Source organism: Corvus kubaryi, unplaced genomic scaffold (genome assembly GCF_017639235.1).
Source record: "Corvus kubaryi isolate FWS band 111438036 unplaced genomic scaffold, C.kubaryi_AGA036_p1.0 37357, whole genome shotgun sequence".
NCBI lineage: Eukaryota > Metazoa > Chordata > Aves > Passeriformes > Corvidae > Corvus > Corvus kubaryi.
This window is the reverse complement of record NW_024581117.1, coordinates 10,558,393-10,585,836: the sequence shown is the minus strand read 5'-3', so window position 1 is coordinate 10,585,836 and position 27,444 is coordinate 10,558,393. Positions and strand designations below refer to the sequence as shown.

The 27,444-nt window shown below is 46.3% G+C and overlaps 3 protein-coding genes across 6 annotated transcripts in view; 2 read left to right on the top strand and 1 right to left on the bottom strand.

Moving 5' to 3' along the window:
- The first annotated feature begins 39 nt into the window (after positions 1 to 39).
- LRIT1 (leucine rich repeat, Ig-like and transmembrane domains 1) lies at positions 40 to 12,936 on the top strand. Its single transcript, XM_042033663.1, has 4 exons — positions 40 to 590; positions 3,094 to 3,560; positions 6,888 to 7,193; positions 9,536 to 12,936. Exons 1-4 carry the CDS (start codon positions 469 to 471, stop codon positions 10,519 to 10,521), a joined length of 1,881 nt encoding a protein of 626 aa, XP_041889597.1. The 5' UTR covers positions 40 to 468; the 3' UTR covers positions 10,522 to 12,936.
- A 3,818-nt stretch (positions 12,937 to 16,754) lies between these two features.
- On the top strand, positions 16,755 to 21,740 carry LRIT2 (leucine rich repeat, Ig-like and transmembrane domains 2). The gene is made up of 3 exons (XM_042033222.1): positions 16,755 to 17,003; positions 17,388 to 18,169; positions 19,602 to 21,740. The coding sequence occupies exons 1-3, from the start codon at positions 16,894 to 16,896 to the stop codon at positions 20,408 to 20,410; spliced, it is 1,701 nt and encodes a 566-aa protein (XP_041889156.1). The 5' UTR covers positions 16,755 to 16,893; the 3' UTR covers positions 20,411 to 21,740.
- A 1,365-nt stretch (positions 21,741 to 23,105) lies between these two features.
- Positions 23,106 to 27,444, bottom strand: part of CDHR1 (cadherin related family member 1) — a 45,558-nt gene continuing 41,219 nt past the window's right edge. For 3 of the 4 annotated variants that reach the window (XM_042033219.1, XM_042033217.1, XM_042033218.1), the window contains one exon: positions 23,106 to 25,869. In XM_042033219.1, coding sequence (XP_041889153.1) covers positions 25,318 to 25,869 — 552 coding nt within the window. In that variant the 3' untranslated portion in view covers positions 23,106 to 25,317. Of the gene's footprint in view, positions 26,653 to 27,444 lie in introns of all 4 variants that reach the window. The other variant, XM_042033221.1, reaches the window with a different exon arrangement.

Below are 27,444 nucleotides of genomic sequence, written 5' to 3'. Positions count from 1 at the left end.
TATCACTATATATATTTTAGTATTCTTAGACAGAAGGCTTACATTCCATTAGCACAAATAACTGTTTTAAATCTTCCCAATACCTCTGTGAGGAAGTAAATTATTGCTAATTCCTGGTCAGATAACAGTTATCTTGCCTTTGATGTAGGTCCCCCCAAAATACATTTGTTTTTTTCTTGCATGAGAGCCACAGACTGCCTGAGGAGGGTGTTTTGAAGGGGCTGCTGAAGGAAGAAATGCTGTTAGTATGGTTCCAGGAAGCAATAAGCACCTTCATGAAAATAACTCAAGTCCCCATCCTTAATCCCTGTCTATCCCGTTTTATCTGATGGACTCAGCGCGGGCTGGAAGATCACAGTGTGGCTGAAAACAAAGGGAGTTAACAAGATGTGACCGGCCGATGGATAAAACAATAGGCGAAGCCCTCCACGCTGCCTAGAGCCAGGTGTGCTCCATGCCCAGGTCGCCATGTGGGTGGCGGTGGCTCTGCTGTGCTGCTCGGCGCTGGCGGGGCTGCCCCGGGCGGGCGGCTCCTGCCCCTCGCAGTGCAGCTGCTCCTTCCACAGCCTCGGCGAGGGCACCAAAGCCAGGTACGCCGGGCGCTCCGCGGGGCCGCCGCTCTCGCAGCGGGGTCGGGGGGTGTTTCTGCTCCTCTGGAAGGATGCTCGCAGAGAAAACATTGTGTCTGGACTTTGTGGCCATTATTTTTCCAGTTGCTCTGCGCTCTAGCTATATTTGCAGAGGATTAGCTTCTGAAAACACAGTAAGCTGATTTCAGAGAAAGTGTTCGGCCATCTCCTCTGTGAGAACAGAAGTGACATAATTATTAGTGATGTAACGGCAAAAAAAGAATAAAATTTAAACAACTTTTTTTTTTTTTTTTTACCCTTTATGCTGAAAGTTCTGGTTCTAAAAGGTTTTATTTATTCTGCTCTGCTGGTTTGTTGCTAAAGTGTGATTAGATTTAATTAACATTGTGGTACCAAACCCAGCAATTTACTTAAAAACCCCTTCAGCTGGAGATTTTAGGCATAGCAATAGACTTTAGACAAGAATGAACTAAAAAAACAGTAACAAAAAAAAAAAAAAAAAAAAAGAAGTTCATTCTCAGATTGGAAACTTTCCATTACAAGAGAAGACCAGAAGGACATCCATCTTTGAATGCAAAACCATTGTACATACATGCCTCTGGAGGACTGTTATAAAAGAGTCCTTCTGAAGGGGTAATCACAAAGTATCTGACTTAAAAGAAAATAGAGGCCGTATTTTCATAAGGTGTGGTTCACAGCAGAGGAGGTTTTGTGATAGATACAGTATTTGCAAAATCCTTTGTAATAAACTTTCCTAGACTGAAATATTTTTTCATTACTGAAATGAAGTATTTTGGAACCCCATGAAATATCTCTACTTTCTTATCTCTTTTATGGTGCTATAGATTTAATACTAGAAACTTTCCCAGTAAGAAGAAGCATGCTAGAGACACAAGTAGCCTGCAATTCTTAAAAGGGAGTGCAATGAGAGGGAGGCATGAGAGCCAATTATTGCTCCATAAATGTCACGGTTCCCAGGGGAATTTCCTCTCAGTGACTGGAAAAAGCTGTTGTGCATTTCAGTAAGATACATAATAAAGCAAATATCCATTAGTCCCTTAAGGAGCATAATGCCACCTTTTTTCTGCATTATGATTCATATTTCTCACTAGAAGGAGATTATCCCATAGATTGTTTAGTGCTCACTGACAGAGCTTAGGGACGCTATGAGAAGCATTCTGCTTTACTGCCATGATGTTTCTGTTAGTAAACATTTTGTGACATGACTACACAAAAAAAAAAATAGTTTTATTGAAAGAGGATTTCTGGATTTTCCTTATTTGAGAGATTTTTATCTTCCTCAAAATCTCAACTTTCAGCAGAGGGTGGGCAAGATTTAATGCCACAATGAAAGTGTTCGGTGAGAGTAATGTACTGTTTTTTGATTATAAATTAACAATTTAACTGTAGGCTCAAATAGCATTTAAATCTGGGAAGTCTGCCTGAGCAGTTCAGCAATGTTGTATGTTTTGGTTGATAGTGGAGGAATAATTGCTTTCTGCCAAAACCAATCTGGTTTTGACAGCTTTTTAATATTCCGTTTATAGAGGCAGTGTGATAAGAAAATGTTACTTGACTGATCACATTACATTTCTTGTGGTGTCTTGTTCAGCATGTGGAGCAGAACACGCCTATCTAACCTGACACCTTTTGCAGGTGGCTTGGTCTTTTGTTAAGAACTTGCCTTCCCCTACTTGCTGATAGGCAAATTAAAATTCAGTCAGAGAGATCTGTTTTGTCTCCTTTCATTTCTCATGGCTCTCTACGATCCCAAGTCACAATTTCTTGTATGGAGGCTGCAAAAACACAGCAAAGGCTTTTCATGTTTTGACCTCTAGAGATTAGAAATAGGGAGAAATGATTAAAACACATAAATCTGCCTTGCTTTCAGTATAGCATTTTCCAAAGAGTTAATTTTCCGTGCTTTCACTCTCATGACTATGTGTGCCTGTGGTGCAGTGACTGCTACCATCTCTACACACCTTCCATAGTAAAGCAAAGCTTACTCCAGAGTATTTCCAACGAGTTGTTAGCTGGCTTTCTTATCCTCATTTCTCAAACCAGAGTTCCCATGTCATATTTAATCTGTGTAACTTCTTGCTCTCCCTCATGTCAGTAAGGCTTCTTTTTGTATGGCTTTTATAGTTCAATTTATGGATCCCTTTGTTTAACTTGCACTAGAATCCTCTGTGGTGCGTGAATGTTGTCACTGCTGCCTATCATAAGTACTCTAAAAAACTGAAAGCAAAAACCAACAGGAACACCAGATTCAGACACACCACTCCAGGAGAGGCAAAACACTGTGATCTCTGCAGTCAGAAGGTACAGAATTACTGCAAGTTTATGTATTTATGGTGATGATGTTCAGCAGCAAGTAAGAAATGACAGTAAGTCTTGGGAAAAAAGAAAGGCAGATCAAAATCTTGCATTAAAGTAAGGTTTCAAAACCTTTTCAAAATAAAAGAAAGTCACATCTTTGCTTATCTGTGTCCTCCCCCACCAGGACAGTGCTGTGTAATGATCCAGAGATGACCCTCCCTCCTGTGAACATCCCTGTCGATACAACCAAGCTTCGGATAGAAAAGACAGCCATCCGCAGGGTGCCAGGAGAGGCTTTCCACCTGCTTCACAACCTCGAGTACCTCTGGATGCCCTATAACTCCTTGGCCAGCCTCAGTGGCATCCCCTTCAAGGGCCTTCGTCGTCTGCAGGAGCTGAGGCTGGATGGGAACAACTTAGTATCATTCCCCTGGGAAAGCCTGGCTGGCATGCCACAGCTGAGGCTTCTGGATTTACACAATAACGAACTCACCTCAATCCCTCCAGATGCTGCTCGTTATGTCAAGAATATCACATACCTGGATCTGTCTAGCAACAAGCTGATGACTCTTCCTCAGGCTCTCATTGCCACCTGGGCCAACCTCCAGGCTGTTCCCTACTTTCCCAATGATAACTCCAAGATCATCCTAGGTAAGAGAAGTGCCTGCCAATTTTCAGGGGGCACAAATGTCAAGAGTTCCTCATCTTATTGCAGCATTTTCACCCACTGTGGTTACCATAGCAAGTACACTGCTATTATATGTATACAATTTAATACCCCAAATAATGTGTGTAAATTTATTTGCATATTAACAATCTCACCTCAGGCTCATCACACCCAGCTTATTATGCCATAAATTTGATCATTTCTTGAATCTTTGTAGCACAAAATGGGTGACTCTTGGTCAAGGCTTTTTTAGTTATTGCCACCACCATTTTGGATAGAAATACAAATATGTTTACAGCTCTTCATCATTTGTGTGCTCTTTTCTAATAACAGTGTATGGAATTGACCCATTTTAAGCAGAACTAAATAAAAGGATGGATAATTTATTATGCCCGAATTAAAGAGGAATAATGCCATGGCTGAGCATAAAATCTGGGTCAGAGCTGCCAGTTTCTCTCTTCCCAGAGCCTTGTTTAACTGTTCACACAGAATTAAACCCTAGTCTACCCAAACCCACCAAGATAGTGCTGCCTTGAAGGGCAGCTATGAAGCTCCAAGAATACCCTTTTTTGTGGCAGTTGTAGGCTCCTCAGAGGTATGGCTTTGGGGCAATTATCCATTTTTGTGTCAGGGTATTTCACAGCTGACTCTCAGCTGTAGGATGCCCAGGTGAGGTTTTGAGCACATTTCCTAGTTCAGGGGGTTACTACACGGTCTTTTAGCCATTGTTCACTGTTCAAATCCATGGCAGGCTGATGATGGCTCAGAGTTGTTGCTATCTGCCATCTTCATTTGCCATGTGCTGACCCAGCCCCACTGACTGTGTTTGGTCACTGAGGTGTGGGCATCTCCATGTACGGCCTCTGCAGCCAAGGGTGCGAGTTCAGCCACCTGCTGATAATCTCAGCAGAGGCACTGCAAGTTTCCTCTCACTCTGGCAAGTACCTGCTGCTCTTTGTTCCCTTGAAAAATTTAGGGAGGTAATGTTTTTAAAACCAGATTGCAGTGGAAGGAGAAAGAAGACTTAAAAAAGATACAAAATGCCACCTACAAAGCTTTTAGTGTCCTTAGCAGATGTTGCTGAAGGTTTCACTAGCATCAGGAGAGAAAGGAGCAGGTGTTTCATTATCCCATTTTGCCAGACATAGTAACAAGTTCTTTAAGCCAAAACTGGCAGTTTGGGATTGCCCATTTCATTCGTGGCAAGACTGCCTAGATCTTACTTTTCTCTTTTTATTTTTAGAGTCAAGTTACGTGTAAAAACGTTATTCCATCCAATATAGATTAGGAGACCATTTTATCAAGAAGAACAGATCATGCCTTGATGCACGTGGCCAAACTGAGTAGTATCCAGCTGTGCACAGGTTGATTGTGTCAGGATCCTAAAAAATTCATGTAGGCATACGAGTATAATGCTAAAATTAACTCAGTAATGTATAGACACAACAGCTTCTAGGTCCTATCCTGTGGACACCCATAGGAACCAGGTAGATAAAATGCATGTCTCTCAAAGGAGCAAGTTGGGAAACACAGCTGCGTGTTTCTGCTTCACTCTGCTCATGACTGTTTCTCATGGAGGCATAAAAAATCATGAATAATAAAAAGAGTCAGCCCAATCCATTCCTTTGTCTGCAATGCATCACTGTGACTCCTCTTCAGAGCCCCTGCTTGCAAACTCCTTCAAGAAGAAGTAATTCTCTGCTGAGTTGCTGGCTAATAGTCTGTGCCGAGGGTGCAAGCTTTTCCATGTGAGAACTGCCCATGTGAGCCCACAGAACTGTGCTGTGCAGGGCAGCAAAGGCCTCACTGGGGCTTTGTGGGTGCTGCAGCTTCAGCTGGAGCTGGGGCACCTGCCAGGAATCTGGGATCACTGGTTATCTAGTGCATGAACTAGAAGTGAGCTGCTAGCAAAAATGCCATAAAACAACAAAGCCAAGCTGAACGTTCATTATTTACTTAGTCCCCTTCACTTTAACGTATTAATTGATAAGAATTGACCTCCTGCCAAGACTCATCATTTTCAGATCCTCTTCTAAGCCCAGAGAAGAAGATATGGAATGCACTCAGAAGAAGTTTTTCAGCAGCATCTTTAAAACAGTTTGAGGGAATATTAGTACTCTTCACTTTCAGGCAGGTGCCAGCCCCAAGGCACGTCCTTGGGCTGTGCATGGAACAGAGCAGGCAAAGCCCCCTTGGAGGGAGCAGAGCTCACTCCTGTGGCAGGCAGGAGGCCTGGGAGCCATGCTCCTGGCTTAGGCTTCAAATGTGTGCCTGGGGTTAGATGGCATTAATATCCCTAGTGCCAGTTCTGCTAGCTAAAATCATTAGAGACCACAACCTGTCCACAGCACAGCTGGATGCGAACACTTGTAAGCAGGATGATACAGATTTAATCAGAATACAGCAACTTCTGTTCATGGGTATGCATTACTCTAGTTCCAAGTTTGCTTTTTCAGTACTATCTTCACAGATCTATTTTTAATAATGTCTAATTTTTTCAGAATTGGAATTCAATAGGTGCAAACTGGGAGAGCAGAATAAAGAAGAAGAGAAACATTCCAAGACTCTTAAACAGGAGTGTGTTTTTCAATATACCTTGTTCTGTGTGTATAGTCTTAATATAGTTATGGTCTATGTCTTTTTATATACCGTAACAGGCATACTCTTCAGTTTAATTCTTAAAACAGTTCTTTCATTTTATCCAGCATAAATTAGCATTTCAGGAAAAACAATTGATTACCAAAACAATGAAAATAACTTAGAATAACAGGGCTGGAAGAGAACTATGGCAGGCAAGTAAAATCAGCTACAGCTATTGCAGGTGTGAAAGTGGCATGACAATCTGGCTAATATTTTAAGAATGTCCAGTGAGAATAATTTTCTGGCATGTCTAAGAAAGGGAGTTTATAGTCTCCTCATGCCAAAAGAATCCACACCCCTTCTCCCATGAGTACTTGTTTTTTTCATCCTGGAACTAAATGTGTTTATAATAACAACTTGTTTTGGTTCTTTATATGCACGAATCACAATGTTTTCATGACATTAATAATCCTGCTTTGAACTTGAAAGAATATTATTTCAGATCCAGATTTTGAGATACTTTAGCAAGCTGTATTTATTCCATTTTGGCAACTGTGGGATCCATCAGGCTCAGCCAACAGCAGTGGGGGGGGGGAAACCCCCACCCCACATATTCCTGTACAGACAGCTCTTGCAGAGCAGACTGGGAGCCTATCACACTTTGTCTTGCTGAAAAACAGAAACAAAAGGTGCTGTTGGAGTGACTTAGTGCCCTGATTTCTTTTTGACAGGCTTGCAAGACAATCCTTGGGTGTGTGACTGCAGTCTGTATGAAATGGTCCATTTCCTAAATTTCCAGTCTCCTAACATAGCCTTCATTGAGCCCAGGCTGAAATGCTTCACCCCCCGGAGCCTCGCAGGAGTCTTCTTCAGCCAGGTGGAGCTGAGGAAGTGTCAGAGCCCCGTTGTGCACACGTCTGTAGCCAAGGTGAAGACCATCCTGGGCAGCACGGTGCTGCTGCGGTGCGGGACCACGGGCGTGCCCATCCCCGAGCTCAGCTGGAGGAGAGCTGATGGGGCTCAGCTGAACGGCACAGGTGGGTTTGGTTCTGCACACGTGGAATGAGTGAGGCAGACCTGTAGCAGGTGTAATCCACTCTTGCATTGTGATTTTTTATAGACTATAAAACTACTTACATGCTGATCTAAATATTATCAGATAAATGTATATTATCGTGTAAGAAGTTGGTTTTGCTTTGTTTCATAGCAGTTGTGGTGGTGAGATAAGTCAAGGGATTTTCTGCAAATTTGTTGGAACTAAAGAAATGAAATATTTCCAACTGTAGCAATAAGCTGTTTCCAGTTAGTTATTCAGTCACTGAGAAGGCTTCCCACTAAATTATTCTATATTCTATTAATCTATTCTATTGCTAATCAATTAGCAAACATCTCTGGCAGAGAGATGTCTGATGTGAATTCAACTGGGAGTTGATCTGCTGTAGAAGCAAGAAAAGGTTGCAAACATACAACACGACTGATATTAAGACCAAAAAGCCACTAAACTGCTGAAGGATACAACACTTCAGTGGGAATGTCCCCAAGGAATCATCCCCTTCTGACAGACTGACAAGGTCTCCTGGGGAAAATGCTCTGTGGAAGAAACCCTGACCACCTGGTCTCAGCACCTCTTCTGAGCTAAACCCTCCTGTGGGGGAAGCTTTCAAACAGACACTGGTTTTGTGACTGATCATGTTTTCATTTCCATTCACAAGAATGTTTGGAGCTATAATTGCAATGTTGGTCCTTTAATGTGTGGGGAATTTAGGGAAGAAACCTTTGCTCTACTGAAGACAGTTGTCCTTAGCTTTTTGTCCTACAAGTTTTCAGTCAGGATCTGAACCTTCTTACTTCCAACCTGCCCTGAATACTCCTGCATCCTAGTCCTGCCCTGACTTTCATAGAGGATCTAAACTCAGCAGATAAATTGCTAAGTATGGAGTCTGATCTTCAAAGGGTTACAGGGCTCCTCAGTGCACAGAACAGGGAAGAGAGCAATTTTCTTTCACAGCAGTAGAACCATTTGGAATAAATGTAATTTTTTGAGATCTGGACAAGTTACTGCTCTGTTGTACACGATGTGCAGGATGTAGCAGAGCTGCTCCTCATAATGATAACGTGCACCCACCATGCTGCAAACATCCCTCATACACTTGAAAGAGCCACCACAAAACATACAACAGGGGATGATTTCCTGAAAGCCTATGTTGAGTTTACTTTGAGCTACAACTGAGAATGATGTATTTTGTGCCCCATTAAATCAGATGCTAGCACCTTTCAGAAAAAAGTTGGCTGAAAAGATAGGTTATTTCTCAACAATGGCAGCTTCTGTGCCAATGCTATAATGTGACTATTTGAAATGCTGGTGTTCTGAACAGAAAGGAATGAGAAATAGCCCACAATCTGTACGTGCAGGTAATTGCCATAGGTATTGGCATGGCTTCATGTTTTTTAATATACACATTCAGTAAATACTTAAACTGCAAAAGTAACTTTTGCTACCTTGATTTCGCTGCCACTGGAAGGGGTCCTGGTAGCCAAGGCTGGATCCTGACCCCAGGAGGGCTTGGGAGAAGTCTGCATCCTCTTACCTTTGCCTTTCAGATATCTCTCTGGTTTACCTTTCAGTGGGAAAGGGCTGGGACAGTGTATGCCCATCCTAAGGAGGCTGGTTAAATAATGAAGAGGGTGCTTTACCCTTCCACAAGATCCCAACTCTTCTGTTTTTTTTCTCTGCACCAATAGAAAAAGACAAAAAGCCCCCTAGTTTTAGCCTCCAAGTGAATCAAGTGAGCAAATCAACACTCAGCTGTGTACATATCATTTGGTGGTAAGTGATCACACCTGTGTAAAGATAAACACCTGCAATAATTAAGCAGCAGACAAGGATATTATCTTCCAACTGTTTTTCCATATACTCTAGGTCAGTCCATGTGTGTTTATTACAATAAAATCTCCACTGTTTGTATTTTCTTTGCCTCCAAGGTCTGCATCTAATGCTCCAATAGATCATGTTACTGCCTGCTCCTTCCACTCTTTTAAGTATTGTACCTACGTAAGAATTTTCAAGCTTTTATTTTTAATGGAAGATCCTTTCCTGTTTTATTTTCAAGCTGTATATCCATTTGGAGGAAATAGTATCAAATATTTCACGTTCATTTGGAAGCAGTTTAAATCCTGACATAATCTAATTATAGTGTTACTGTCCTTTTCTTAGATTCACTTTGATTTTGTAATGTTCTTGGTGGCAAGCAGAAATGATGACTCTTTATCATATACTTTATTGAGCAGATATTTGGTGATGGAGTCTTAATATTTTACAAACATGGTATTAATTCCATTTATTATTGCCTATTTATTTAACATTTCTCCTGCCTTGCAGTTCACCAAGAGATTTCCAGTGATGGGATGAGCTGGTCTATCCTGGGCCTGCCTGTAGTCTCTTACCTTGACTCTGGAGAGTACATCTGTAAAGCAAAGAATTTCCTGGGGGCAACAGAGGCGTTCATCTCACTCATCATCACAGACTCAGAAAGCACGGATGACCCTACCTCTAATGGCAAAGGCACGTGGAATGGGAAGGCGAGTGGGATGCAGGCAGCTGCCTACAATGACGAACTGGTGGCAAGGTACATCATCACCACCTCCACTGTGCCCACCCTGGGGGCTGGAGCGGGCACTGGAGACGGGCTTCTCCTCCCAGACATGGCACAAGACAGCAATCCCCAGAATCTGCTGGTGAGCCCCACCATGGGCCAGCAGGAGCCAGAGAGGATGGTGAGGTCTGTCAGGGTGATAGGGGACACCGACCAGGGCATCACCCTGGCCTGGAAGGCACCTATGGCAAAGAACACCACGGTGTTCAGTGTCCTTTATGCTGTCTTTGGAGAGAGGGACATGCGGCGGATCAACGTGGAGCCAGGGAAGACCAAGGTCACTGTCTATGGGCTGCTTCCAAAGACCAAATACATCGTGTGTGTCTGTGTGAAAGGGCTGATCCCCAGGAAGGAGCAGTGCATCATATTTTCCACAGATGAAGTTTTCAGTGCGGGAGGGACGCAGAAGCTCATCAATGTGGTTGTCATCAGCGTGGCCTGTGTCATTGCTGTTCCTCTGACACTGGTGGTCTGCTGTGGAGCACTGAAACGGCGCTGCAAAAAATGCTTTGTGCGAAAACCCAAGGAAATTCAGGAATCCTACGTCACCTTTGAAAGCCTGTCTCCTGGGGCCAAGGCAAAAGGCGTGGAAGGAGAATACTTGACCAGGCACACCCCCGACGAGTCGAACAGGCTGCTGTCTGCCCGCTCCAGCGTGGACTCGGAAGCCATACCAAAGATTGAGGGACAGCCTAATGAATACTTCTGCTGACAGTACCGAGGCTGACTGCCAGCTCACCCAGTGGAAAACACGTGGCTGTATCTGTGGCTCTGTGACTCTGCTCCAGCACTGCAGGCCACCCCGTCCATGCTTCTGTCTCTGACTTGTTCTGGAACAGGATGCAAGAGGGTAGATGGTGCCCAAGCTTTACAGAAACATGTTGCTCACACCACCTGGGGTTTGCTGCTTTGTACCCAGTCAAAGCTTCTGTGATAATGGCCTCATTCTCCTGGACCACTTCTTTTTTGGTTTTTTTTCCTGTAAAATGAAGTGTGCACACTGTGTGTGAGGACATTAAGCAGCATTTCTGAGTGTGCTCTGCTTGGTGTTGTTTAGGACCTGCTCTGAAATATGCAAAGTACATTATTCTCAGCTCTTTTTATGGTTTTTTTGGTTGACAAATGGGAGAGTTTAGTAATTTTGATACAAATATCTGAGAAGGTGAATATTGAGAGTCTCACCTTTTACATCCCCCAGGTTTGCATGAAATGTGCAGCTTGATGCTTAATAAATCACTAAATACAGATGTGCAGAAACCCTTTCTAATATGTCCAACATAATCACAACTCTATGCTCTGAATTCAGAGAAATGTGCAAAGGAGATAGAAATCAAGAACCAAAACCCAATCCGCTCCTAAGAATGCATAATAGAGAACATTTTCTGATTGCATTTTGGTCCTAAACTCTATTCTTAAAATAGTATTGAACAAGAGCAAAGGTCTTTAAATATCAGTCCTAGCTGGCATTTTGTACTGTAGTTCGTAGAGTATGTTTTATACTAGCTGTGCTAGATAAAAAACATACAATAGCCTACTTTGCACATGGTGTGTGGTGGTGTAATGCTTTGTAACCATACTGGACAACCTCCATTACAGTTTTGTAAAAATCTCCCAAACCAGCCCTGTCATTGCTGCCTGTGCTCCTGGCAAAACTGATGGTGAAGACCCACACCATCAGCCAGGCACTTGTGACTTGGTCACAGAAAGGAGCTGCTCTGTGCAGAGCAGCAGAAAGTGGTGTCTGACCACTGGCCATGCATACATCAGCCATTCCTGATTATGGTCTCAGTGGTGGCAGTGGCTCAGTACAGACTTTTGGGTTTCAAACATTTTACAAGTTCAAGCACCCTGGAAAAAACCTGTCTAATATTAATCTAAATGTCATTTAAGTTCTGCAGCTTCACTGGAATTTGGATCTGAGTGCTTATCACAAAGTAATTCCCAGACGTGTAATTTTCCACTCAAGTCCTCATGTAGTAGTAAATAACATTTTTCTCTTTGTAATAAACATTATTAATGAAGAAAATTATATATATTCTGCCAAATGTTGAATGGGAAAGATCCAGCCAAGTTGAAATGGTAACAGATAAAGCTTGCTGAATTGTTCTGAAATGTGTGTTTGTAAATCTATTGGAAAGACTTCCACTCACATTCTGGATGTGTATGTACAGTATAGGTTAAGAAAATTCACTGGTTGGAATGGAGCTCTGTATGGGTTCTGCAAGTCTTCCTTGTACAGCAGGGTTTCAGTTATGTCAGATTACTTGGCCTGATGGAAAAAGCAAATCATCTGATCTCAACATAAATACCAGCAACAGGGGGTACATCACAATAGCTTCTGAAAGCACTCCCTGTATTCCTTACATTAATGATAAGGAAATTCTCTTGTATTGGGAGAATTTGTCAATCCCTGAATTATCCCCATAATTCATGCTACTGCTATCACTGGACTGTGTAGATTTTTAGGTTTACAAATAAAGTTTTGTAAAATTATGTATTTTAATGTAACAAATTAACTCATGAAACATGTGGTACATAATACATCTGTTCCTTATTTATAAAGTTCATTTGTCCCAGCCTGATTACTAGAGTCAGGAAAAAACTGTCCTTCCCGTAGCAGTTTTTGTGCTGAGTTGCAAGGATTGCTGTATGTAAGCCTGGGTCCTGCCTACATGTGCAGCAGGAACACTGGGCTGTGCAGAACTCAGCCTGCCATGGCCCTGGATGGATAAGCTCCTAAGAACCAAGGCTGTCCTGACGTTTTCCTGTGGTGAACGGAGGGCACCTACTGCTCGAGGACTTTCCTGTAAGTCATGTCTGCAGGAGCTGACTGGGAACCAGAAATAGTCGCTTTTCAGCTGACTGGAGACATGAGCTGGGTGATTTGCTGCACCCAGCGCTGGTGAGGAGCAGCTCTCACCCGCTGAGACCCTCGGTCTGTGAGTTGGCTGTGGAAAAGGCACCAGCTGGGCCAGCACTGGCACTCTTTGCTTGTGAGGAGGGAAGGATGGAGGGATCATCCTGGGACATCCACTGTGAATGGGTTCAATTTTACAGACTCTACTGGGTATTTTTTGTACTTTGAATGGTAATCCCAAACAGAATAAACGTGATTCTTCTTTTCTTATTCCTGTGTCTGCTCTCACTGTCTCATAGATGAGGCATCGCAGTTTATCAGCTGCTGCTGTTCAAGAAAAGTCTTTCTCTGTGAACTGGTGGTTCATACAGGGTAGGCAATAGGTACAAACCTGTACAAGCTCTGTCTCATCTGGTGTACTTGCTAAACTGTGAGTGAAATTTCAAACCATTAAGGAAGCTGATGTGACTTCAAAGCTCTGGGTCAGATTTTCAGTGGTATCAGACATGTAAAGATAAATATCTCACTGGATTTTCTGTTTTCTTGTCATGGCAGGGCTGTTAGGCACCTAGTTTCAGCAGGGTAAGGAGAATATTTATCTCTGCCAACAATTCCTTTCTTGGTTAAAGTCAATTCTCAAGATGTGCTGTAAGAACCAAAGCCAACATCTGCTATTGCACTCCCTTTTAACAAGCTTGGACTGATATCACCACACCCACTAAACCATCAACTCATTTTTAAACACTTTGATACATGCACTTTCTGAAACACCCAACTGCAGCCTTCAACACTTACGTCCTGCCCAGCAGTGATTCCTAACACTGAAAGCCATGGCCAAGGGACTAATTTAAAAGCATCAGCCCAGACTTGATTTCTTACAAGAAGAAATGTCATTTTGAGATGGAGTTTGACTCTGGCCGTAGCTGGGAGCACACAGTGGGTGATCTCTTGGCATGTGCTTTGGCAATCAGTGCAGTCTCTGAAACTGCACTTCCCATAGACTAGCAGACACTGTCTCTGTGGAGATTTATTTCGACAGCTTGAGTTTCAGAGAGCTTGTTCTGCATTTTGGCTTCAGCCAGGATGCCACATGATGTTAAAGAGCAGCTGAACTGAGGGGACATCTGCTGTCACAATAGTGACCATTAAATTTACAAGTAGGCAGAAACTAGGCTGAATTAAAAAGGCAGCAAAATCCCACTCCAGTAGAGAACATAAGCATAATGCCTGTGGCAAACACTGGGGGATTTATTTCCCTTACCTCCGCCTCCTCCCTTCTCCTCCCCCTTCTCTCTACCCTAATTCTTCTGACTTTGATAAGTAATTCACCACTGAACTCTCAGGTTAATACTGAACCTTCTGAGTACACTTGGAGTTTGGATATATTTAGATAAATGCCCTCTCAAGCAGCAAGTAAGTATCAGCTGTAAAACAGCCAAAGCATTGGCTCATGGTACTGACTAACATCACTCTTTGAAGGCTGTTTTCCAGCTCTATAGAAGATAGGTGGGATTGGCAGGAATTCTCATGTGAGAATACAACTGCAATTCTTTTTTATTATTTTTTATGCTAAGCAAATCAATTATTTAAAGGACATGAGGCATTGTGCACCTATTCTGTGCCTGAAGATGTATATGGAGGGAAACTCCAGTAGTTTTTACTCTGCACATAAACCTGTAAATAAATAACACTTCACTTTTCATGAAAGATTTTTTGAACATGTGACTCAGCTGCCATGTACTTTAAGACCCTTCCTGTGGGCCATGGAGGAGGGGTGTGAAGGTGGCAAAGAAGGCCCCCTTCCTTTCAAGCAAAGGAGGTTTTGGACCTTAAAGGTGGTGAATCCCTTCTGCTGCACCTTCTGGTGCCATTGGGACAGCCAAAGCATCCCAACCCAGGGCCTCCCTGGTGCCATGGGTGCAGTTTGCGATCCCATCTGCCTCAAATCCCAGGCATTGATGGGTGTCTCCATCCCTTGTGGATCCCACCGGTCCAGCATGACTGAACAAGCCAACGATCTGGGGGGACTTCAGCCCCCATCATGAGGAGGTGTCCCATCACCTCTAAAGCCAAACACACCAAGGCACTGATTTTCTTCTGCCTCTGCTGAAAACTTTCTTCTCCCAGGCCCTGCAGCTCAAGCATGGGCAAACTCCAGCATTTGCTCCTGTCACCCAGGAATTTTCTAACTAACTACACCATAAATGGTTTGTTACTGTTATTGCCTATCGTAATGGGTAAAATTACATACCTTTATTATAGCAAAATTATTTTGTATTATTTACTTCATTGTATTATTATTAACTTATACTAGTATATATTATACTGAACTATGTTACTTACTATTTTGTTTTATATTATTTTATTTTATATTATCTTGCCATTGTAAAATTATATTATATTATTATTGTAAACTGTAAAAATATTAAATTATTATAATAAAATAATAAAAAAATTATTAGGGAATATTTTCATGGCAAACCACAGAAGAAGGCACTGGTGACTGTGGCATTTGCTGGGTGGGAGTGGTGGGGGGCCCTGAGTGCTTCAGTGGCTGATGGATGACAGGGAAGGACTCACCCTCCCATGGCAGCTGCCACTGTTGCTCCTGCAACACCCTCAGTTTAGCCAGCCAGCCCTGCTAATGGGTGTCCCCTCTACTGCTTTGGTTACGTGGAAAGTGCAGGAGTGAGTGTCCCAGGTGACAGGAGCTGTAGTGCAAGAGCAGCAGCTTCACCAAGAAACTCCTCAGCAGCCGCCACCCTCCTATTGGGGGATTTACAGCCGCTGCATCTGCTGTGCTACAGACCAGCAGCAGCCTTTCCTTCACTCCCGGCTCACTGACACGTTTAAATGTAGGGCAGTTGTTGAAAAATCAAATATTGCACCATGGACAAATAAGGAATATTTCAGTTAAAAAACCCAAACCATAAAAATCCCGTATGCCTCTGGTTAGATGTGAGGCACTGCCAGCAACAGCATCCCCACAGGCCCAGTCCTTGTGGTCTGCTCCCTGTACATGGGGGACAGAAACAGAGCACTGTACCAGTCCCCAGAAGCTTCCCTACCAGTTCATTTCGCTGATCTGCCATGAAATAAAAGCTCCTGTCAATTTAAACACTGCAGAATCTAGCCTATGTCTTCTGCAGGCTGACAGCAGCACAACCCTGAGAGCCACATACAGCTCTAAGCCCCCACACTATAAATATTTTTCTATCCTGGTCCCATAGGTTGGAGGTTAAGTAGGTTCAGGCTAATCTTGCTTTGTGACCCAGTGTCACACACACGGGCAGTGAGGTGCAGCCCTTTTCCCAGGCATGCTCCCGTGCAGGCTGTAGTGAAGCCCATCCACACTAGATGGCCCCAGGAGAACACAAAACTCCTTGGAAAGCATAGCTGAAACCTGCTATTTTGGATTAAAAGAGATCAGTAAATTTGGTTACCCAAAACCCCTTCTCAAAACAGCTTAAATTTTCAAGAGGACTGAAAGGCAGCTGGCACGTGTCTTATGAGGGAAGCCAGCGGATAGCACTGAAATTTTATATTTATACGGAAGAGGTTGGCTTCCGAGATACTCTTCTCAGAGAAACCCATGGACTGGCCACAGCTATGTTGCCATTTTCACTACCAATGTGTAAGAACTGAGCTCATTTCAGAGGAAAAAGGCATCATAATTATGCTTCCATGCCGTAACATCCTAGACTGGAGAGCAGGTTTTGTGCTCACCACGAGCAGAACACACCCTGCACAGTGCTGTGGGCAGGATTTGGGAGGAGGATGGATTGTGCCATTAGGCACGATGGCAAATTACAGCTGTGAAATCTGGCCCTTACTGTGGCTTTCTGCCTTGATAAATGCCATTAAAATACAGGAGATAGAGACAGATCCCTTGTAATTAAAAAGAAAAAAAAACCAACTTGGCCTGGTTAATTACTTGCAAGGACTTGGCAAAAGAAGTGGTTTCGGCTCCATCTTCATATTCCCAACCAAATAAATATGTCTGTCACAATCCCCTCAGCTGGAGGATAAACGCCAAGAGTGGTCCTGGGGGTGATTTTTAGCACTTGGACACAGACTGAGAGCCCCAGTACATGTCTTCCTTAGGGCTGGATCCCCAGCAGGATTTATTTCTGCGTCAAGGAAGATTACAGCTAATAGGATTTGCTTCTTGGAGGCTGTTGGTGTGTTTGGTGCAAACCCCCGCACAGTGCTTTCTTAAAGGAGAATATGGACCCTATCTGTCATATTTTTCTTCTTCTTCTGGCCTTCCACAAGATAAACCCATCTGTTTCATCTTGCATCACAGGATGTTCTTGTTCTCAGGACAGCTTTGGAAGGTAAGAACACTGTTACCCCTGTTGTAGCACCAGTGAAGAGGCTCAGACAGCCCCAACAGGAGCTTGCGGATGCTGTGAGCACCAAAACCAAGCAGACTGATGCATGGAGTGCCACCTCTAATACTTGAATTGTACTATCTTGACCATAGAATGAGATTTCTCTTATTTCCCTGAGATATGTAGTTACACACATAGCCATTTTTATGACTTAATTGCATTCTTTATGGAAAAATTGGTGTAAACCCCAGGGAAGGATGGACGGACGGCTTATGCATGCCCTATATACAATACCTTATTCAAGTGCCTGTAGACCTGCATGGGGAACTGGTTTATTGGCCTCAAACGTGGTGTGTGACCTGGAAAATTTTCTGGTTTCCTCCCTAGGAGTTTGCTCTGCATGTCTGCACTGCTCAGGCAGATCCCTGCAAACATCCCTCAGGACATCCGGAGAATTAGAATAGAGAATTCTCACCTAACAGAATTGCCTCGGGGGTCTTTTGAGAACGTTAGTGCCTTGGAGTATCTCTGGCTCAATTTTAACAACATCACAATGATGCACATCAAGAGCCTGGAATATCTGCCAGCTCTGAAGGAGCTGCGCTTGCAAGGGAACAAATTAAGTTCGGTGCCATGGACAGCATTTCAAGACACCCCGACTCTGAAAATCCTGGATCTGAAGCACAACCGGCTGGACGTCCTTCCCGAACACGCACTCCGCTATCTGCCCAACCTGACCTACTTAGATCTATCTTCAAATCAGCTTACCATCATATCCAGGGATGTCTTCTACAACTGGCCCGTCTATCAGAGAAGCCAGAGGACAGAGGGGCCGCTAGAAGCTATTTCCAATGCCGTCCTGGCCCTCCATGACAACCCCTGGATTTGTGACTGTCGCCTGCGGGGATTTGTCCAGTTTATCAAGTCTGTGGGCCCACCTATTATTCTGATGAATTCCTATTTAACTTGCTCAGGCCCGAAATTCAGGTCAGGGAAGTTTTTTCATGAAGTGGAGCTTAACAGCTGCACAAAGCCCCTGACCTCAGCCCTTGATACCAACCTGACAGTCCCAGCAGGGTTAAACATCACCCTGACCTGCTTTGTGCGAGCCAGCCCTTCCCCAGCTGTCTGGTGGACCTATGCACTCAAACTTTTAAGGGCATTTAATGGTAAGCAAAGCTTTTTTTCTTCTTTTTTTTAAAATTAAAAATTTATGCTGTGCTATTCTACTTATGTAGGTCTGCAGGCCATCACAGTCACCACAGCAACCCAGCCCCTTTAGAGTACCAGTTATTGTGGCTGCAATAATCCAAGTGATCTTAATCATCCTGTGCATCTAAGCACATCTGACCAGCATAAGAAGAGCTGCTTCATGTAGGATATCAGTCAAAGATGAAAGGAGCGTGGCCTCATTTTTACCCAATTATGTTACTTGTGGATTTTAAGTAGCAGCTCTTTCCTCATGACACATGATGTAGGAGCTACGAATCCTGTATCAGTTGTACATATTTAATAAATACATAGTTATCTAAATATGCATGTATATGTAGTATATATTCTACATATATATATGAAACACTCTGTATAATTATATTTGCATTAAAGTGGGTTTGTATGAGCCCACACACATAAACACAGACTTGTATGTTCCTATACTATTCCCATGTATTCCCTTAAGAAATACCACCCAAAACACGAAACTGTGCAGACCTGTTTCCTGTGTCTCCACTCATGTTCTACCAACTGAAACTGAGGTGGTTGTTTTCCTGAAGTCTCGCTTATTTATATACTTTAGCAAAGGCGTTGTAATATGACACCTTTTCCTCTTCCTCCCAATCTGTTCTCCCTCACATTTATTTTTACTAAGAGCCTTCAATAGGACAAGTTGCTATTTTCATCAGGTAAGGTAATAAGGCATACAGGCAGCCAGCACACAGGTTCTGTGTGTTCCTAATAAGCTAACTAGGATAGCATTAGCCCTTAATCCTGGGCTGATATTTGCTTCAGTTGCAGCGCTGTAGCAGCACTTGTGTGTCTTTCTACAAGCACATGCTGATTAATTACATACAAGTTTTTCTCAACCACAGCCACACACCTCTGTTTGGGTAGATGACCGGGTTTCATACTGTTCTTAAAACTGTGTTTCACTTCCAGCCCAACACTTCCTGTCTTCATACACCTATGTTGGGCAGAGCCTCTTGAGACTGACATTTTTAATCCTAACAGAGGATGGAACGTGTGCCCAAAATGTAGCTGTATCTCCTCAATGCCTCTCCTGGTTTGCCCTGACCTAAGAATGCTGATGGGCAGATGGGCAGCTCGGCCTCTGCCCACAGCAGCTTCCCCAGCTGCTTGTACTGGGACACAGGTCAGACACACTCCATGTCTCCCATGCTTGGGTGTCCCAATGCGTTTCTTGCCTTTCAGACAGCCAACAAGCCAACACTTCGCTGCCATCTCAGTGGGGTCTGGCACATTCCTGTGCCCCTCTTCCTTTCTCCCTGGGCAGGGCGGGTCCTGAGGGGGCCCCATCCCACACCGGCCTTGGGGCTGCCCCAGGGCACGGTGGCCCCCTGCTGACCCCCTCACCTCTGCCCGCAGTGACCATGGAGCCCATCAGCGAGGACACCGTGCGCTCGGAGCTGCTGATCCCGGCCGCACGGCCAGCAGACGCCGGCAACTACACCTGCACCGCCGCAAACTTCCTGGGCAACGCCTCGGTGGCCATCAACCTCCGCGTGGTGGCCCCGTGGGCGTCCACCACCCCCCGCGGCTGGGCGCCCATGGCCCCCGCGGAGCCGGGTGCTCACGTGGAAGTGCGCATCGCCAAGCAGACGGTCTACGGCATCACCCTGGAGTGGTTCGCGGCGGCGGCGGCGGCGGAGCCGGGGGAGACCTGGTACACCCTCCTGGTGGGCCGCTACGACGCCGCCCAGAAGGACACCATCTACATCGGGCCCGGGGTCAACACCTACTCGGTGACCGACCTGCTGCCCGCCACCAAGTACGAGGTGTGCGTGGCCGTGCGCAACCAGGCTCCCCGCAAGGGCCAGTGCGTCGTCTTCGTCACGGGCAGCGACGTCAGCCAGATGGAGCAGCGAGAGAAGCTCATCCACATCGTGGTCATCGTGTGCGCCATGGTGCTGGCCGTGCCGGCCGGCATGTACGCCTGCACGGCCGAGGCGCTGCCCGGCTGCCTAGCCCGCTGCCCCAGCGCCTGCCCGCGCCGCCGCCGCGGGGGCTCGGCGCAGGCCGCGGGCAGCAAGGAGAGCACGCTGGACAGCCTGCCCGCCGGCAGCGAGGACGGGCTCTGCCGCCCCGACGGCGGCCGCGGCGCACGACGGCCTCCGGCCCGCGAGGAGCCCGACAAGGCGCGGCCGCCCCACAGGAACAGCGCCGACCTCTACTAGCCCGGCCCTGCCCGCCCTGAGGGCGCGGCCGCCGCGGCACCTTCCACACGCCCGCTCGGGTCGCAGCGGGTGCTGCTGTTCTCGAAGGGCCGCGCCTGGGCGGCTCTGGGCTGCGAGGGCTCGGGGCACGGCGGGCGCACCGCCAGTATTTGCGGCAGGCTTGGGGAGCCCTGGGAATGGAGGTGCCCGGGCTGTCCGGCCACAGGTGTGGAGCCGCGCCTCCGTAGCCCCGGGCTTCCCCCGCAGGACTGTCGTGGAGCAACGCACACTGACACACCGAGCAAACCAGCACTGACAAAAAAACAACCCCCGAACCAATACTGATGCTTGTGGCCAAAGGCCAGAGGTGTCCCCTCACTCACCCACACAGGTGTGTCTTTAGCTGTTTATGTGTGTCTGCAGCTCTGCCAGGTGCCAGCTTCTCTGTGTGCCAGCTCCAGGGAACGGACAGGGGAGCTGGGCACGGCTGTGGTCACAGCCCAGCAACAACAAGTGGTGGGGAGGATTGGGTCAACATGATGGAGAGATTTTATTTTACTTGGAGAAAAAATTATTTTGACCAGAGGTGTTGGTTTTGGGGGTGGGTTTTTTTGTTTGTTTTGCATTTTCTTTCTTACTCCTCCTTAAGGTTTACGCAGCCCTAAGAGATTGACAGCTTTGGTTGTACCACAAACAGGAAAAGGGCAAGTGCTTGAAGCAGGCTGGTGGGACAAGTGGGCAGAGGCAGAGAACACAGTGGAGCAGGGGGTTGGGAGCTGAAGATGCAAGCCAGGCACATTCCCTAAATGCAGACAAGTGCCTGCCCATCCTGCTGCTTTGAAACCAAAGCTCTCCTCTTTGCCAGAGGCAAAAAAGCCCAAAGACACATGTGACTGCCTCCTGCTTGTGGAGCAGCTGAGTGCTGTGATTCTCAGGGGTCTGAGGACATGTGACTTACTATTTTTCTTTTTTTGACCTCATGCTTTCCAGCACAACCAAAGCATGTGGCCCATAGATCCACAGCTCTTGTTATATGTGTTACAGATTTAAAAGAAAAATCTAGAGTAGACACCCCAGCTGTAAGCAGAGATAGAGCCTATTGTGAGCTTCATGCTGTAGTAGCTTGGCTTTCTAATTGTATTTTGGGTTTTGGTGTGTGTTTTCCATGCTGTCTCTCCTCAGGGGCTATGATTCCTCCCCCAGCGCCTCCTTCTGCTGTACCGTACTGCCCAGCTTTTGAACAGAACTTTGTTTTGTCACTGCTGACTCTTGCTGTTAATACTTTACAGGACTTCCTAGTCTTGTCAGTCTTTTAGTGTCAAAGCAATAAACATGACAGATTTTCAGAATACACAGAGGTCCTCTGCTTCATCTCTGGCCTTTTACACTTACAAATTGCAAAGAAACCTGGTGTCTCGGTTTTTGAGACAAAACTTCAGGAGGAAACACTCCGGATTGAGTGTTCCTCCCCTTTTTCTCCATCAATGAGACAAATGGGTCACAAGGAGTGAAAGTGGGAAAAAGAAACCAAACTGTTTATTAACACACGAACAAAACAGAGTAGAACAGGATAAAAAACCCCCTCAAAATACAACAAATTCCCAGAGAGGGAACAGACACGCGGGCTCGGACCAGCCGGGGCCATCCCGCGGGCCCGCTGGGGCCGCCCCTGCAGGCTCCCCGGACCGGCGAGGAGGGAAGGGAGGCAGTGAGGCAAGGGGAAGGAAAGGGAAAAAAGAACAAGAAGAAAACCAACAGAACCTTTTCCCAGCTGGCTGGAACACAAAGGAATCCCAGAAAAGCAGCACAGCGCTCCCGGGCACTCCGTGCCGAGCCCCGGAGCCCCCGAGCCGCTGGGCTGAGCCGTTCAAAGGCCCCGCGCCCGGCCCTGGCTCCGCCCGGCCCCGGGCCCAGCTTAAAGGCACAGCGGCCTTGGGCACGGAGCGGACGGGTGAGGAATAAAGCGGCTTCATAATGTCACCCCAGGACACCTGGATTCCAAGGAGCTCCGGGGTTTGGCTGCAGGGATGGAGGGGGCCGGGTAGCTACAGCACAGGTCACGGCGGTCTAGAGTGGTGAGGAAGGGGCAGAAGCAGCTGGCCAAGCAGGAAAACCTTGTCCTGGGAAAGCCACCCACAGACACAGTTAAGCAGTGCGAACAGTGAAGCAAGAGCTGATGCTGCTTGAAGACCAGTGTGGGGCCGTGGGTGAGGGGGCGGAAAAAACAAAGCACCATCAGTAATGACCGACCTTCTTCCACCCTAGTCAATAGGGAGGGACAACAGCACACTGTAGAGACCAGAGAGAGCTGCTGAATCACTGTGAGGAAACAGCCAGGGAAAGACAAAACATCCGCTGGAGGACCACGTGGAGGTAGTTCATAACAAATCGCGGACTCTGGACACTGGCATCAGACTGAACCTGCTCCTTCCTGCCCCCGGGGCTGTGCTGCAATGGGCTGCATGACGGGAGCTTGGCCAGAGGCTCTCTGTGACCCTGCCCATGGCCTGTGCCAATGGCATCCCGCTTCTCACCTCCTCTCCTTCCAGCCTGGTGGTGTCCAAAATCCACACAGCCCCTCTGCTGACCTGCAGCCTGCAGAAGGGTCCATTTGGTCGTCCTATAAAGCCGCCAGGCTGCCTGTGCCTGTCTGGTCACGTAACAGGCAATGACAAGGCATCGTTGCCAGCAGAAGCACACCATGCACAGAAGCACCTTTTGCAGATTTTTAAAAAAATTATTTATTAAAAAAACTCCTTGAAGTTGAAATACAGAGTAACTGGGAAAGAGTCTCACAACATAGTAATAAAACATCTTTATTGCCTTTTAAATATAATCTCTAAAACTATAAGCTTGTAATTCCTGTTAAATCTCACTTAATTGAATGGTCTTTATAGGCTTTCCTCATTAGAGAATGAAAACTGAATACCAGCAATAACACAACACTGGGAAGACAGTGGTACAGGGAATGAATCTTTGGGGAACATTGCAGAACCTGCGGACACTCTGCCAGCAGAAGGTGGGTCCTTGCACAGGGCAGCAGGAGTGGGATCAGGGGCTGCATGTCCCCTCCCTCCGGCCAACTTATGGCCACGGGACAAAGATGAGGTGATTGGACAGGTGAGAACCTGGGCCTCCCACCACAGTGCCCCAGGGGGAAGGATAAGCAAGAAAACAGTGGAGAAAAAGAGAGGTGTGACAGGAGAGGCTCTGGGAGCAGTGCTGCTACCACGGCCCCCAGCTGGGACTCTGCTGCACCTCTTGGCTACAGCTGCTGGCTCAGCTCACGGGTGACATGAGCCATGAGCCCTCTGGCTTCTAGGCAGATTGAACTGAAGTTAAAAAAGACAAGATTTTCCTTGTAAGTGGGTAATTTCTTGTTCAACCAGCTATCCCCTAAACTGATGAAGTCCTGGTGCAAAAAAGGGAATTATTTTAGCTACTGGAGAGGAGATCCTGAGGGCCAGGTCTGCTGTTCAACTGAAATGACAGCTGGAGAGGTCTCATGAACCCCTTGAATCAACACGGTGTGTCCTGTCAGGTTTGCTCCTCATCTTGATGTTCCTGGTACCACGACAGCACAGCTTCTCTGCAGCCCGGGGCTCAGAGAGAGGGTGCTGCTCCCCAGCCAGCGTGTTCGGTGCTGCCTTCTCCCCAGGGGATGGCAAACAGCCAGGCCCAGCTGAAAAACATCCCCTCAGAAACAAACATGAGGGGGAATCTGTGGGATAGATCCAGTGAAAAAAGTGCTCTGCTCTCGGTGCCTTTTTACTGTCACGTAACAGGAAAAAAACCTGTCAGCTGCCCTCCCAATCCCCTCCCATTAACTGTTGTGTAATTCACTCAAAAATACTGATAAGGAAAAACAGAATATTTTATGGAAACCTCCTTTTGCACACACCAGTTCCTGAAACAAGCCAGGAGAGGTGATGGAATATATTCCTTGACACCTTCTGCTAGCAGTGTACAACACCACATGATCTTTCCAGACACTTCCCTGACCAACATATGCAACTTTCTAGCACTTGTCTCTACGTTCCAGTTATCATTTGCCTCTCAGTTTTACCTTGTCTTCCCTGTGTTTTTATTCATGTCCTTCTCCTGCTGGGCTCCCGCTTTTTTGGGGCGCCGTGTCAGAAGGAGGCAGTGCTGAGTGAGCGCTGCTATTGAACTTCTGTGCTCAAATCTTGCCCCCGCTGGTCCAGGGAAGGCTGAAGTGTCCCTCCTGTCCCTCCTCAGCAGGCCAGTCCAGGGCAGAAGCAAAGCACAGCATCATGTCGATGTGCTCTGGCAAAACCCAGCATGAGCTGCAGGAAAATGAAGAACTTCTCCAAGCCTGCCCGCTTACCTTTTGGGAATGAAGGTACTCAGGCCACGAGCACATCGCTCCACCAGCTGCTGCAAAGCACACTGTGCTCTGGGGACAGGAGAGTGTCACTGCTGTAGGAGACCTGCACCTCGAGTCAGTGCTACTGCCACAGCCAGGCCAATGTCTTCAAAAGTGGGCCTGGGGTTTAAAGTGATGGATTTTCGGACACCTCAAACCCACCTGCCAGACCAGGTCAGAAGCAGCATCCCCCAGGGCCTTGGCTGCAGAGCATCTTGTTTGAAAACCCAAACTCTGGGTAGACACCTCCAAACCAGGGGCAATTTGGAGCCCTGTTCACTTGGGGAGACTGTGGCTGGCGCACTCAGCACTGTGGTCAGGCACAGCTGCACGGCTGAAGGAAATGCAGTCGCGACTGGACCCGGACTGCAGCGCTTCTGCAGGTGGGGTAGCACGTGGTACTTGCAGAGGGTGAGGGGTGGCTATCACAGCGAGAAGCTGCTCTGGTTCACGGGGTGCTGACACACACGGGAAAGAGACAGCACATAAAAACATCCATGCCTAGCCACAGTCTGCAGTCTCTGGGGGCTGTAGAGAGCACCTAGATGTGGGGCTCCCCAAAAGCTGCATTTCTCTTCTCAAATCTCATTTTGAGCTCTGACACGAGGGCATTGTGGGTGCTGCCGTGACATTTGTTCTTCTGTGGCTTGATTACATGCTTGGGAGTGAGGGAGCCAGACACAGTTGGCACCCGCCACCCTGGGGCATCGCTCCTGGGAGCCAGGGCGGGGGGTGGCGGGGGCAGGGGGGATGCCGGTGGCACGGGGACAACCTGGACGTTGTTGTTGCTGTTCTCATTGTGTAGGCTCTTGACCTCCTCTTCAATGACAAACTTCTCTGCAGCATTGCTGGGCCTCTTGAACTTCAGCCACTCCATCCTGACTGTCCGGGATGGCGGCATCTGCCTCTTTTTTATGATCCTTCTCACTGGCATGACTTTGTTGGACCGCTTGTTGCGCCAGAACATGGCAGTAGAGATCATGATAGTTATCAGCACCATTATGCCCATGACACCAGCTAGCACTCCTAAGGCTTTCATGGGGTTATCTTTAGTTTGCATCAAAAAGGCGGCCATAGGCCCTTTGTGAAGAGTCTGTAAAGGAGTACAAAGAAAACACATGACTTACTCTAAGGGACAGACAGTGACCCAGAAATTTCATTTGTCCAAAATATGTTACAAGCAGAACTGATGGATGGAAATTGTCTCTAAAAAAATATGAGAGTCACAGAGCCAGTGCAGGGGTGGAGAATTTAGATGGGGCTGGAGACTGGGCAAATATTATAGTACTGTGAGGTAGATGACTTGAACACAAAAGCTTACAGAAGTATTGCCACCAAATTAGGACAGATTCCTGCATGTCACCATAGTGTTTAACTTGCAAGAATGGAGCAAGAAAATAATTGGCTCAATTACTGAGCATGGCATTGAAAAGGATTAGGGGAAAACTTCTGTTTATAAAATGTCAGTGTACAAATGAGTAGTTAGCAGATACGTGCTGCATTCTGTTTTCCAGTACTCTTTTACAGACATAACAAAACTCTTTGAGGTAGGGGAGATAAGTGGAGCTAAAGAGCTTTGTTTGTAGAAAGAAAAGAAATCAGCAATGACATAAGCTACATATGGCATATTAAGGACAAATGAATGGCCAGTTCACTTCCCAGCTTAGCACACTGTGCGTCTTGGAGGTCCCCGTATAATTTTGCGGATTTTGCCCTGCGGATGGAGCTTGGATCTTTTCACACTTTTCCAGTACATGATGGTGGAGATCACCATTGTAACAGAAATGGTGGAAAGGACGCCACTCATGCATATTCCATATATTGTCCATGGACGCTTCTTGAGGCCTAAAATATAGGATTTTACCCTGGACTTGATCTGGAAATATCAAAAATAAGAGAAATGGTCAACCCTCACGTGGTTATATTTGAAAGAGGCCAGTATCTATTATACGTACAGCTGGGGAACTAGGCTGAAATGTGTACAGGATAGAGAGCCTATAAAATAAAGGGAGCTACGTGTTGAACTAGGCACAGGAGAGGAGGCAGCTGCAATGATGTTGAACTGAATCCAGAAACAGTAAAAGGAAGTTAGGAAGCACATATAAGCACCTGGCTGATTGGGGAATAAAGGGTAGAGGCATGGCACATAGATCACCCTTATTCAGGGCGTGGTAGTCCATCCTTGGACTACATTTCCAAGAGAAGTTCATTGTGAATACAGGTGGTATCTGAAGAGACAATAGTGCTATGCAAGGCCAGGAGATCCTTCAGAAATGGCACATTCACATGCAGGTTTGTTTACTGAGGGTTGGTCATAAAGTGACGTGTGGCTGCAGAAAGACAGGGCTACCCACTGTGCTCCATGGGGGAATCCTCACCCAAACTTTGCATGTCTAGTAACAGGTGATCTGTGTTTTAGTGAGAGGTCTAAGCTCCAAGCTTTTGGTCAATGTGGAGAAAAGGACACCTCTGGAGCAGTAGTCACCATATGTTAAAATATATATCAAAGACAGTGTGTATAAGGAGAGCCTTGTGACTAGCTTGAACTTGAACCTCTGACTTGTAGATCAGATGGATTTCCCTGTATGACTCTAAACTAGGACACCCATCTCTTTGCCCTCCCCAGTCTCTGGAGGAAGATGACTGAAAGTATCCCTGAGTGTGCTTT